Source organism: Gymnoscopelus braueri (assembly GCF_963280865.1).
Source record: "Gymnoscopelus braueri genome assembly, chromosome: 6".
Taxonomy (NCBI): domain Eukaryota; kingdom Metazoa; phylum Chordata; class Actinopteri; order Myctophiformes; family Myctophidae; genus Gymnoscopelus; species Gymnoscopelus braueri.
Window position 1 is genome coordinate 28,066,235 of NC_137607.1, and position 14,329 is coordinate 28,080,563.

At 39.1% G+C, this 14,329-nt stretch overlaps 1 protein-coding gene across 8 annotated transcripts in view; it reads right to left on the reverse strand.

Annotated features, from left to right (window-relative positions):
* swt1 (SWT1 RNA endoribonuclease homolog) overlaps positions 1-14,329 on the reverse strand; it is a 46,340-nt gene that overhangs the window by 4,547 nt on the left and 27,464 nt on the right. For 7 of the 8 annotated variants that reach the window (XM_080429836.1, XM_080429839.1, XM_080429841.1 and 4 more), the window contains 4 exons: positions 14,138-14,301; positions 13,863-14,015; positions 8,561-8,621; positions 7,840-7,910 (listed from right to left, as the gene is read on the reverse strand). In XM_080429836.1, the coding sequence (XP_080285962.1) occupies positions 7,840-7,910; positions 8,561-8,621; positions 13,863-14,015; positions 14,138-14,301 (449 nt within the window). Of the gene's footprint in view, positions 1-7,839; positions 7,911-8,560; positions 8,622-13,862; positions 14,016-14,137; positions 14,302-14,329 lie in introns of those variants that run through there. The other variant, XR_013933247.1, reaches the window with a different exon arrangement.

Here is a 14,329-nt window from a genome sequence, read left to right on the forward strand (position 1 = left end):
ATATTTCACTTTCAAACATGTTTGGGGTCATTTTAATGTGTACTTAGGATTTTGTGAGCCCCCAGACAGTTTTTAAGTTGCTTGATTCAGAATTTGGATATTTGATATACATTTTATCAGACACGCCCCCTTCCTATACAAACCCATTATAACTTCAAACTCAATTTCAACCATGATAGATTCATCGAAAACACCCATCCTTGGTTCTGGTGACTCATACTGCCCTCCTAATACGTGAGGGGGCCATGTTTTTCTGATAACTTTTTTCATAAATTGTATTTTTTGTATTTAATCTTCTTTTTCATTTTCAAAAAAATAAATAAAACATTTATGAAAAAAGTAGTTGAAAAAACACGGCCCCCGCACGCATTAGAAGGACAATATCAGTCACCAGAACCAAGGACGGGAGTTTGAAGTTACAATGGATTTGTATAGGAAGGAGGCGTGTCTGATAAAATGAATATATATATAAATATATATATATAACAAACTGTTCTACAAGATGGTTTACAAACATTCTGATCTGTGGGACCAATGGTCAACAAAGTATAAGTGGTTAACTTCAACCAAATGTCAGCACGGAACAGTAATAATTTACAGAACAGCGATGAATTCAACACGCAACAGTAAACGTCCGTTCAGGTCTGTTGTCCCCAATCCCAGCTGATCTGTTCAATGTAAAAGCGTCCAATCTGGTAAGACTCTCCAAGTCAACCACATGCCTGCCACTCACACACGGTTTGGCTACCGTGGCGACCATCTGAAACTCTTCATCTGCACCATCTTCTATGTCCTCATTTCATAAAGATTGATATCAAGGCAGGGATCTTAGATGGTGTCATTGGAAGTAAACCTTTTTGTTTTCTTTTTTATGTATTCAGTATTCACCCTACTATTGAAAATGAGCAGAATGTCAAAATCATGAACACATCAGCTACTACAAGAAGAAATATGACTAATTACAATTTACACCACTGATTTGTACAGTATATACACAGTAAATTAGAGAACAACCGCACAATTGTCCAGTGCAATTTTCATTCACTATGATTGTTAGACCATACAAGGGCATATCTAACTACATACTGTAGGTCTTCTGTTATGAGATAATGAGTTAATTCAACAGTTCAGTATGTTTCAATATTGACATGTTCACCTAAATGACAAAGGGCTTGGTAATGAAAACCTAGGACTGACACCCCTCTGGGGAGAGAGAACTACATGCGCCACACATTAAAGAGACAGGGCTCCACAGATGATGTTTCCAAGCTTCTATTTTTATCAAGAGCACTTGATGTGGAAGACATCCCATTCCCTGCAGCCCATCAACCTGTCAGGTCCATGCCAGTCAACAAGCAGAGGAAAGAGGCAGACAAGCAAACAGGCTGGCAGCCAATCAGCTATCATCCTCTCCATCATTTAACCACTTTAAACCTGGCATCTCTCTTTTGGGAATGTCATTATAGGCAGAAATAACTTTTTCAAAAATAGCCAATCTACAAGCTCACAAAGTGGCATGATGCAATGTGTTGTGAGCTTGTAGATCAGCTATTTTTGCCGTGCAACACCGGCACACAATGAAGTATAAAATAGGGCTTACGTGGTTAACCTCATGTGAACATGGCCTCTGACAATTCAGCGGACACTGACAATATGGTTTTCATGAAACCGAAGTTCACATAATACTTTCCCCATTTAAAACGTTCTTTTGTCCATCTGGAAATAGAACATTGAACTTTGGAGTGTGCCTCGCAGCAAGCATTACAGCCTCATACCGGAATGCCAGTTAATGATAACAGGCTGGCACTGGGGTCGTTCGCTACGTGTTCAGGGAACAAGGGCATTGTGAATAATCCTGTGTTAATGACAGAACTAATAGAGCTGCCGTTAATGAAGAGTCATTGATACAACAGTTTGGTGGTTCAAAGGTAGCAATGCCAATTCCATACTTTGATGCTCAGAGGGACATAATAGAGAGTATAATTTTATTGTTTCTATTAACATTTATGGTCACCTCAGAAGGTGGATTTTCATCAGTGTTCAATTGCCAGCCTATTAGGAAATCACTGACAGTGAACAATCTATCAGTATTAGCATACAAGTGGCAGTTAAAGCTGCTTTTGAACTGAACTGAACTCAAAGAGACTTGACCCTTGGGTCTTAACTTTGGTTACACTTCTACATAATAAGCTGCTGCTCCATATCAGTAGTAAGTATTTTATGAAAGAGAGCAGAACAGCACTTGCCTGTAGTCTTTATATCTGACTTGGCGGTTGATAATTCACTATGTGAATATTATGGCTTGTTATGACTCGCTCCTAGCAAATAAGAAACCATGCTTCCATTATGTAAACAATCTGTACCCTTGCTGTATTTTATTTAAAAGACTGAACAAGCATGAGTATTTCTTTTTTGTTTGGTTGGGTTTTGTCTGGTTTATTCTTGTATATTTAGTTTCTCTCCACTCTCTAGATCATACAGTATTGAAGATACATGCCCACATTATATAACAAATAACTATATACATATAATGTGTGTGTGTGTGTGTGTGTGTGTGTGTGTGTGTGTGTGTGTGTGTGTGTGTGTGTGTGTGTGTGTGTGTGTGTGTGTGTGTGTGTATATGTGTATATATATATATATATATATATATATATATATATATGTGTGTATATATATATATATATAAATATATATATATATATATATAATTTAAAAAATATATATATATATTAGAGATGCGCGGATGGGGTTTTTTTTTTTTCATTATCCATCCGCCATCCAACCGCATTAATTATATCATCCTATTTATAGATCTGCACCAACCGCATGTCAAATAATTATTATTTTCCTGACGTTAGTTTTCTTATAAACAATGTTACTCACCACTGTCGTGATGTAGTGACTGTATAAAATCCATATCCATGGTAACAGCAATCCCTCAGTCTTCATTGCGTTCATTCAATCACTTTCACTTTCTGTTGCCATGTCTGCTTTTTAAAAGCGACTTTTGGGCTTCTTTGGCGCTTGTTTTGGGCTTGTTTTCATAGACCTGGCTGCTTATTTATCTCGCAAAATCTGGCAACACTGGCTGCCTGCGGTACAAAGACCCCTTGTCGGCAAAGCAACGCGCAGTAGGCGGCTAATTTGTGCCTGATGTAAAATGACGTAATATTAAAATACTACAAACGCACGCACGGCGAGATTTCGTGCTTTTTAAAAGCTATAATAGGCCTATAGATGGATATCATTAATTTAATTCCCGCATTATTTCACCCGCGGTTTATCCAATGTTAATTAATAATTATATTTGATTGACCCAAATCCACCCAAACTGCGGTTATCCGCGGCTAAAACCGCAATCCGAGCGTCTCAGAATACGCACACGCACACACACACACACACACACACACCATCTGTAAATACACCACTTAAGCCTGATTTATACTTAAATAATAAAAATAGCCAATCTACAAGCTCACAACGGATGTGTTGTGAGCTTGCAGATCTATTTTTGATGAGAGACACCAGTGTGCAACTAAAAATAAACCAGGCATTAGCTTCCTTGGTGGCTTACAGCAGAACATGAATGGAGTTGATCCACAATGACATCACAGAGACTGGAGAACACATCTATGCTAATCTGGCTGCCGATGAGCACCCAATTGATGATGAATAGTTGTGTCGATAGTAGGGGTATATATGCTGTACATTAAAGGTAGGGGTAGTCATCCCCACTCCTATAAAGACTGTTGCAGTGTAAACATTAAACATGTGAAGTGTGCTGAATACCCTTTAAACAACAGTGAATTGTGTGATAAGAACTCTCAGTCCCCTCCTCACATTTAACCTGACTGTCACTGCATTATACAATTGAAAGCATGAGCAGTTCTCACCCTGACACTGCATTGTGTGGGCATGAGGACAGCATGCAGGAATAGAAATGTTGCAGAGATAAGTGAGCAGAACACTTGAGACTATCAGGAAAATATTGCTCCGAAGCTTAACTCGCTCTGCTCCACTGTTTCTCAACCAGTGAAGCAGGGACCACAAGTGGTCCATCCATGTTATAATTACAGGTCGACCATGGGAAAATATTTCAACAGGCAAACTATATTTAAACATATTTCTGCTCCAGAATGTTCTTGCAAAATGTTAAACTAGCTGTTATGAAATTAATCAATATTGAGTAACTGCATGGCCTATTTCTCGCCTAAAATGTTATCAGAAACTATTTTCTGATAAAACAGACGTCGGGGGCAGCAGAGTCGTGAAACTGCCTGGGCCATATGCTGTATATGCCTGTGCCCAAGGTCTGCAGCTTCTGTTTGCTCTGTTCCACTGTCACGGTTTGTGTTCGGTTTCCGTGGGCAATGCTATTCAATGAAATAGGGGCGGCACCAGACAATGAAATCACTGTTACAGAAATTAGTTGTGGACAAATTACGAATTTCTCCCACTCTCTTGCCCTTCTATAGCTCTATAAATATGTATAGCACACATGCAGATTAGTATTACATGCCACAAACATGACAAATCATGTACTGTATAGGTTCCATGCATAGGTAAAGTGTCCACTGGCAGAGCGATTAATGGTGTATCATCAATTGTATACTTCTCTTTAAACGTATGACTTTTCATCTGTATACACAGCAACATCCCAACAGGGATATTGCATGCAGCATGCTTCCATAATAGCAAAGCTGCCAGAGCCTTGCATATAAATGTAATAATGCTGTACAGGCTACCAGACGTATTGATGACTTGTTACTAGAAACACTATTCATTTGCTAGGTCCTTCTCAATGATCTGTTGCTAAGTAAATTGTGATTCTACACTAGCAGATTTCTGTAGTTGTAATGCTACAGTGGGGCCGCTTGTTAAATTTTTTACGGTGTGGTGCCGAACAAGTGCACATCAATAATAAAAGAATAAAATAATCTACAAACTCACAACGCGTCAAGCCAGTTTGATTGTCTGAAAGCCTTTTCAATTGAACAGGGAATCCATGCCGTTATTAGACTTAATCTTGTTTAAGACTCTCATTCTGGATGTGACTTTACGTGTCTCTGACCTCCTTTGGAAGGTGCGTCATTTTGCTCCCCCGCCGGAGGCTCCCAGTTCGTCTCGCTTGCTGTGTTTTACTGTCAGTGAATGAGTCTCCTACATGCATCCTGAACAAAGCTCCCTAAGGCCTTACATAACGCATGAGATCATACAGTACCGCCACCAGGTTGAACACCGCAATCAAACATTCAATAGCAAGGCAAACTGCTGGCTCGCATCACAACAACCGAGTTCACTTCACAGCATCTGGGCGGAATAAATAATCAAAATCCAGTGGGCTCGCTAAATCTTTTCCGCTGTGAGCGGTGTGGTAATTGTGGTAAAAGCAGGAATAAAGTGCATGATTAGTGCAAGCGGGGCTCTTCTGAGAAATGAGGCAGCAGCTGGTGTCATGTTGAACAAAGTGGCGTTTTTTCATTGTGGGATCATATATTTCCATCAGTGGTACACAATACCAACCCATGTCAACGTCCACGTAGCACTGTAGCTTTCTGACCATTCCTTGACTACCATTGTATTCGTAATATTTACATTATCAGCAAAACACTACCAGTATTACTACTACTATTACTATTAATAATGACAATTATGAGTAAGAATAAAACTGTTGGTGGTACTAACAAAGTAACCAACCACTAACAGGTAAATAAATAAAATATAAATAAATTATAACATTCAGTCTCTCTCTGTGCTGAACAAATGTTGATTTGCAGAGCTGAGGTTATGAAATCACCAGGAGCAGCCTAGCTTTCAACACAGCACACACAAACATACGCACACACACGGATAGATAGAAACAGGCAGCATAAATAGAGAAAGCATAATGGCCTGGAAATAAATAATCCCTTTAATACAGAGGCTTGTTTCCATAGAAGCAGCTGGGTTCACTCTTCGGTCACAAACAACATGCAATTTGGCTTCCGAGCCCAATAATAATGAACCGTAGTGCAGTATGTTGGTGTATGTGTACGTGTACGTGTACGTGTACGTGTACGTGTACGTGTACGTGTACGTGTACGTATATGTGTGTGTGTGTGTGTGTGTGTGTGTGTGTGTGTGTGTGTGTGTGTGTGTGTGTGTGTGTGTGTGTGTGTGTGTGTGTGTGTGTGCGTTTACATGCATCCTGTTGCTTTCTCCCTCTCTCTAGTACAGTTGTTCATGTCAGGTCTGCTACAAACATAAGACATGCTCAATACTTTCCACACAAGGTGTACAGGGGGATGTTATATAATCAACCAGAGAGACAGTTTAATATTATATGGTCGGAGAGACAGAGTTTCTATTCTAAAAATATCTTCTGATGCTTCTTGAGTCATTTGGACAAATCTTATTTGAATTCAGTTATTAGAAGGAAACCATCCTACATTTAAACCATCCTACATTTTAAAATAAACAATAACAATATCATGGGTTAGTATTAGTTACATTTAAAAAAATCGAGACACAGTTCAGGGTAGGTCAGGGTAACCCCAAAAGTAACAAATGATTATATTTCTACACTCTCACAGTTAAATTAGCACTGAGGATTTTAACGTGTAGAAACCAAGAATAACAAGTACCTGTACATCCCAGAAATCTGAATCATCTACTATAGCATCAGGACACTGATGCTCACCAGTATCTGAATCATTTACTATAGCACCACCAGTATCTGAATCATCTAATGTAGTGTCAGGACACTGACACATCCTAGCCAGGAAGCCAGGACAACGACAGAGTCATCATTTTTAGAATACGGAATGACACTTTGTCTGCACAGAGTTACTCATTAGGGGTGTGCCGATACACTAATTTAACGAAACGATACGATACGATATTGGGCTCACAACTTCGATACGATTTCGATACGATACGCACTTTTTTATTATGAAAATATATGGGGGAGAAAAAAGGAAATGCAAACTAATAATTCTGTTTTTGCATTATTCAGACATGCAAACTTGTAGCTTTTCAGCTACAATAGCCGTTTTGAATCCAAATAGGGCAATAGTGTGACACCTGACCCGAAGAAAAAAAAAACATGTTGTCACCCTTTTCACCTCAGGGCTGTTTGCATGCCTGATTATTATTATTGTAAAAAAAAAAAAATCAAAACGATTTTTTTCCCCAAAAAAACGATACGTATCGTCACGAAAACGTATCGCGATATATCGCGGGACGATATATCGGCACACCCCTTACTCATGCTTTTTTTCTCCGCCTGGACCACAGTAATGCACTTTATACATACACATTACTCACATTACTGTACACTGGCTGCCTGTTTTTATTCCGTATTGATTTAACAATTTTATTGATTACCTTTAAGGCTTTAAATGGCCTCTCTCCAAATTATATAAAGGATTTACTGACATGTGCCTGAGCATTCTCTGAGATTGGTGGATACAGTTCTGTTAAATTGTTTTAACTTTATTGTATCCCCCGGTATTATGATCCCTGTCTTCTTTAATATGTTTCATTTCTCAATAATCTCAAACTGTATTATTGTCACATCTCAGTGTTACAGGTGCAAAAGAATGGGTGAACTTCTTGTACAAGCTCTCATATCCATAGCAACATGGTAACAGTTATTTTATTTTATTATTTTAAAATGTGAGTGCATTAGATCCATACTACTCAGCCAAGCTGAGTTTACTCTGTCATGATATCATCATACTATATGGCATTCCACAGTACAGGGTCGATTTATTTAAGCCTGGGAGAGACTCCAAAGGAGTTGTACTATTGGTATTGCCCCAAAAGTACAAGGTAGATCAAGGTATCCGAAAAACTCACCTGTACTCCTGTTGTGCAAAACAATCCAAGAGGTCCTTGGCAGTGAACTTGGCATCATCCATGGTAAAAATCTGAAACACGAAGGATGTAAGCCAACAGTAAACTTCAAACGTCAAAGTGAGATACCTTTGACAGGAGAGAATAAATCGAGGAATAGCACGGAAAGACTCTCTGTATTGAACGCAGACAATTTTCCAGAAACGTTCCTCAAGCAGCAAAATTAATATTGGACACCAGATTTTATTTGATTTGGACATAATAGATTAACTCTCTCAGTGCCAATGAAATAAAAAAATATGTTGCTACTGTGCCAGCAATTGTTTTTAAGTAAAAAAAAAGTGCTCAGGAGCCGAGATACAGTCTTTTTCAGTAATAAGTTAAACAAGAAGTGAATGGAGCAGCAAATCTTAGGATCACGATATCTTGGGTTCTGAACATTCTTTTCCAACATTCTGAACGTTCTTTTTTTTTTTTTTTTTTTTTTTTTAACTCTGGATAACTCGTTCTTGGCACTGAGGGCATTCAGAAAAAACTTGGGATAACTCGTTTTTGGCACTCAGAGAGTTAATGAATAACAAAATCAGAATATAAAAAATATATAATAACGTATATAGTATTTTAAAATATTACATGGGAAAAACAGTGAATATAACATGATGCAATTAACTTAAATTCAAATCAATTAGCACGCTTGAAATAAGGATTAAGCAGGACTACCAACCTCAGAGTAGATGAGGGTGTGCAGCGCCTGAGTTTCATCTAAACCACTGTTTGACCAAACCCTGAAGGAGACAAAAAGAGGGTTGAATTATTATTGTGAGCAAGATTATGCAAACGGCCCTTATCCTTGGGGTCAATTTTACAATTGCAAAATTGTCATAATTAACGTAAATTAAATTTTCCATTAGAAGCTAGCGATTATGGAAGTGAAAATTCTACTCTGCAGCAATAACTCCCTCTCAAGTTAAAATTCATGCTTGATATCCAATTCGGAAGCTAATTTAGACCAAAACCTAGTCTGGTCCAGAGACTTTTTTACTTTCAAAACACAGCAGCTTTTTGGTGTGCTGATGCACTCTTCACATAGAATACTACAGCAAACTGTGCTACTACAGTAAGTGGAAAGTATTAGAGGACCAGGACCACTTCCTCGTGACAGAGCATGGTCCATTACAAGGTCCACTGCCCCTCACATACAGGCTGGTGTCTTCATGGTTTCCTCTGCCCTCAGTGTGTGAATGTGTGTGTGAATGGGTGAATGTAAATGCATATTGTAAAGCACTTTGGATAAAGGTGCTATATAAATGCACCATTTACACTATATGCTGCCATGTGAAATTGCATACTGGTAAGCTCTGTGTGAGTACAATTCTGTGTATTAAATTCATACACCCTCTATGTCAGGGGTTCTCAAACCTTCTTTCATTAAACCAGGACCCCATTTTATGGGGGACGTTTTTTGCTGACCCCACACTTGATTTATAGTGCACTTTCCAAGTTTAAACAAAGCATATTTAAAATACATCGGTAGCCATGAATAAGAATATTTATTCGAAAATACATTTACAATGCTTTGATCCCTGCTGTCTTATCAATGAAATCAATAAAAGCTATGAAAAAGTGTTTTGTACACATTTTGTAAATGGAAGCAGACAGTATAGCCTATATCTGTTTCAAAAACAAATAACAGAATTAATGGGAAGGATACATTCTTCTTTTTTCACTTCAATGCGTGCCCCCACCGTCACCTTACCATGACCCCACTTGAGGTCCCGACCCATAGTTATCTGCCTAGGGTGCATAACATTCCGCGACAGTCCACAGTCTACTTACTTATACACAGAAATGTGCCTATTTATGTATTCAAACAAGTATATATTTATATATTCAAACAAGCATGTAAACAAGTGCATGCTCCCTTCTCACAAGGTAAATAACAATGTGATGAAGGCAAATGAAGGTAAAAGAGGGAGAAGAGGAAAGGAAAGGAGCGGAAAAGAGGGAGGAAAGCAAAGGGTGAAGGATGGTGGTAAGCAATTCTCTCTCAGAAAGACTGACTCGCTGAGAGAGAAAGAGAGAGCGGGGGCAATATGGCAGCAATGAGTCATAGCTTGTCTCCAAACACATGACAATGAGTCTGGCTGCCTCCTTGGCAACAGCAATTGAGCTGCCTCAGTAGGGTTAGACTGCCTGTAAAGAGCTCATCATATAAAATGCACAGGCATAATTCCTGACATACTTGTAGAACAAAACGGCCCTAATTACAATATGCTCCTGTGTTTGGGGAGGGGGAGGGGTTTAGAAGTTTATTCTCCAATAGGTGAACAACTAACACACATGGATATATTGTACATGTGACAGGCTCAAAGGACGGACACGGACAGACGACTTTTAAGATCACAATTATATATTTGCAGGTAGCCACGCTGCTTGCCATGCCTCCAGTTGTCTTCAGTTAGTAACAGCCACAAGAAAACACTGTTTGTCACTTATGAGGGGAGGGGGAGCACTACACGCGAAATCTCGCGGGACGCGGGAATCTCGCGAGAGTTCACGCATCAGAGCCGTTCTGTACGAACGGCAGCTCATAAGTGACAAACAGTGCATGTGTGAGTGCCAGGACACTACATGAACAAAAAAAAAAGAAGTTTGGAACGACGAAAATAGCCGAATTAGAGTTATGCTCTAAGCTCCATTCTAGCTGTGGAGGGGGTCTGCAGAATGGAGCACAGGGGCTTCTATGAAAAAAGTCAACTGCATCAGGTATATTGGTGAATGATTATAGGCAGACACAATATATATGTATTTGAGTCCGGATCTCTCCTTTAAGTTTAAAACAAGAACGTTTGTAATGCACCAACCGCCATCAAGTTGAATTAGATTCAGAATAGAGTAGAGGGCAGCCCAACAGTGTTTCCATAATAATAATCAGCTGTGTGGAGGAACATTGGGCTATGGGAACCACACAGGGGAATGAAACCACGATTCATGATTATTCATAGGGGCTTGCTGATTTGTTTCTGACATAAAAATACATATGAATGGATTTTCTTTTCAATTGTTTGGCATCTATTGATCATGGATATACTCTAGGAATGTGAATAACATTGTTTATTAAATGAGCCATCCCACAATAATATATCTCATTCTTTCACACATGCACAGAATCAAACAAACAACCTCCCAGTGTTGTTGTTTTAATGCTCCATTTGAACCTGTTTCTCATCAGCACTTTGAAACTTGGAGCAGGTGCAAATTGGATGCACATGGTCTCTCATGACAAGTAATAAAGTCTTTGCATGCAGATAGAGATAAATGCTGATTGGGCCCACTCAGTATGCACCTGAAGGCAGTGCTGCATGATATGGAGAGAATTAGAAAAAGGATTGGTCAAATCACACAATATATGTGTAGTATAATAAACACGGCTAGTCTTTGTACAGTGTTTTAACAACAACAACAAATCTTTAACTGGAAACAGCTAACTGCAGGTTAAGGAATACACAACTGAATTTAACACACAGAGCTGCAGAAAAACAAGCTTGATGAACTTGGAAAACTAAAAAAACAAAGTGAACCAAACAACGCTAAGCAATTTAAACAGGCTGTCAAAAGCTTTAATGACTGGCGTCAGGATAAAGATGTAGTTTAAAATCTTAGCATCTTAGCACAGCATCAAAAGATGCAGGTCAAAAGTTGTGAGATTTTTATGCCAGTATGAGAAACAGCAGAGAATGCATGAGACTGATGAACTTGAAGAAAAATGGAAATGTACTGTAAAGGTTGCATAGCAACTGCCTTGTTTGTGCAGGCAGTCTGGGACTACTTCTTGTAGAAATTATTGTTGTAATGACATTTGTATTAAAATGTTTTAATTGGGATATACCTGTCATTTTAATGTGGCCATATTTGGTAACTGTAAATGGTTGCCAAAGACCGAAGTAGAAAACAATGAGATTGTGGTTTGTTAGTCAAGTATGTGGGCAGCAGTATTTATGGGAACAGTGCTTCATTACATTTACATCCACACACACAATACAGCCATTAGAAAATCTGGTAACACTTTACTTAAAGGTCGCGTCTATGTATTATAATCACATTTATAACGAATTATAATGCACTTATAAGGCATTATAACACTTGTTATAGATGTTTATAATTATGCATAACAACTTATAACAAGGGTAACAGGTTATAAAGTATTATAACTTATAATAATATCATTTATAAGTGCTGGTCATAATGCATTATAAACTCAGTGGAACAGCACACTATAACTACCAGGTAACACTTTACTTAAAGGTCTTGTCTATAATGCATTATAATCACATTTATAATGCATCATAATGCATTACAATGCACTTATAATGCTTCATAACACTTGTTATAAATGTTTATAATTATGCATAACAACTTCTAACAAAGACACTTTATAACTAAGTTATGATAGTTATAATGTGCTGTTAATCTGAGCTTATAATGCATTATGACCAACACTTATAATACGTTATAAACGTTGTAAGAAGTTGTCATACATGATTAAAACATTTATAACGAGTGTTATACTGTGCGTTATAATGCGTTATAAATGTGATTATAATGCATTATAGCCGCGACCTTTAAGTAAACTGTTACAGAAAAGCTCACTTATTATGGCGCTTTCCGGTTCAACATAACTTGCTATTGGAACCATGGCATGTACTGTACTTCATTTCCCACTGTAGTTAGTACTATACCCCTTCAATGTAGCTGGTGGTCATCAAAACAACATCCAGCCCTCTGCATAGGAGACCGCTAAGAACAATTGTTTCTGATAACATTTTAAGCCTAACTCACACTACAGGATAACTAAAGAGATTTTGGGACGGGAAGGCCAGATTATCCAGTAGTGTGAGGGGTTCAAAGAGCCGAGCCTCCCGATTTGCTCAAAGACAATTTGGGGCCGCCCCAATAATGTTCAATTATGTTTGATATTTATCTGGATGATTACATCGCTATTGTCCGAGTGGAATGGCAGGAGTGTCACGCGACCAAGAGAGTCTACAAGGCGACAGACGTGAAGTGAATTTACATGGCGACGGTCAAAACAGCCTCATGTTATTGGTAGCTTATAGACAAAAGTTTACAACTCAAGAACGTGTAGAAAGGTGTTTGAATGCACTGCAATGGTGACGTGGATGCCAGCACGTAATGTACACAATACAAGGAACAACAGACACACTCTCGTTCCAAACGGTACAGAGAGATAAAGCCATGTTTTACTGCGTCATGGGCCAGCTGATTAGGCAGAGGTACAAGGTCAGACAGATTACAGCCTGGCCAAATACTAGAGGGAGTCTATTGGAGGAAGGGACACGCCGAGGACAAATTTAACAATGGGCCTACTGAGAGGCACTGGTTTTATAGACATATTTGACACAGAGGCCTGGGAGTTGGGACTGAGTTTAGAGACAGGATGGTGGAATGACATTTGTTGAAAAGAGAAAGAGACACATAGAAATAGAGAGCTCAGGGCCTTAAAGAAGCATTTTAGAAGGTAATCTTCTGCAGATTTTTTTTTTTTTTGTGAGAACCACCCCCAGTAGTGCTGCAGTCAGCACAGTATGCCAAGAATGCACACTGAACAATTTGCTCTTTAGCCCTGGATTCTTAACCGTTTCCCCAAATAAAACTACAGCCAAGAGCATTCAGAGATCAGTAGTCAGGGCTCAGGACCCTTAACCCTTGTGAAACCCCCTATTCTAGGGGAGAACATTCTGCACATACACTACATATACAATTTCACAACGTGTTGAAACGCTTGTATATAAGTTATTTTCAGGGAGGAGATTTGGTGTAGAGGGAAAAAATTGTGCGCCCGTTCAACTAAGTATATTTGGTTTAAGTGGTTAAGCTTAAATCCGAAAGATAAAGTAAATAGGCTTTCATTCATAGCTACAATGTTCATGGGCCTCCATTTGACACTAAACATTTTTATTTTATTTTAGGCTGGGAGTAGTGACAGAAGTAGACGGGGGGAATACCTGAAGAAAGCTTGGATCAGCTTAGTGACCACGGAGGATAGGTGATGCAATTTGGCCCAGGCTTCCTCCACGTGTGGTGGAGGGGGACATCCCTGTGGCCAATTCACCTGCATGCTGTCGGGGTCAAAGTGTAGAGTCTCAAACACCTGCGAGCTGGAAAATGACAGCAGAGAGCAAGCGAACTGAAGTCATTCAGATATAACAGACCAGATTCAGGATTATTCACAGGGGCACCCAAGCAATGCTCCATCAAAATGTCTTAAGTTTTTGCTCACCGTAAATGGTCGCACCTCATCCAGATGTCCTCAAACAGAGCCCACACATCCTGGTGAGAGTACTCCATAGGCATGGGGACGTTCTCGTGAGGGTGAGAGACCTGTGCAGGTACGGCCGCTTTCTCATCGTGGTGAGAGGCGGGCACAGCTACTTTCTCCTTATCCTTAAACATTACAACAACCAAATAGTTT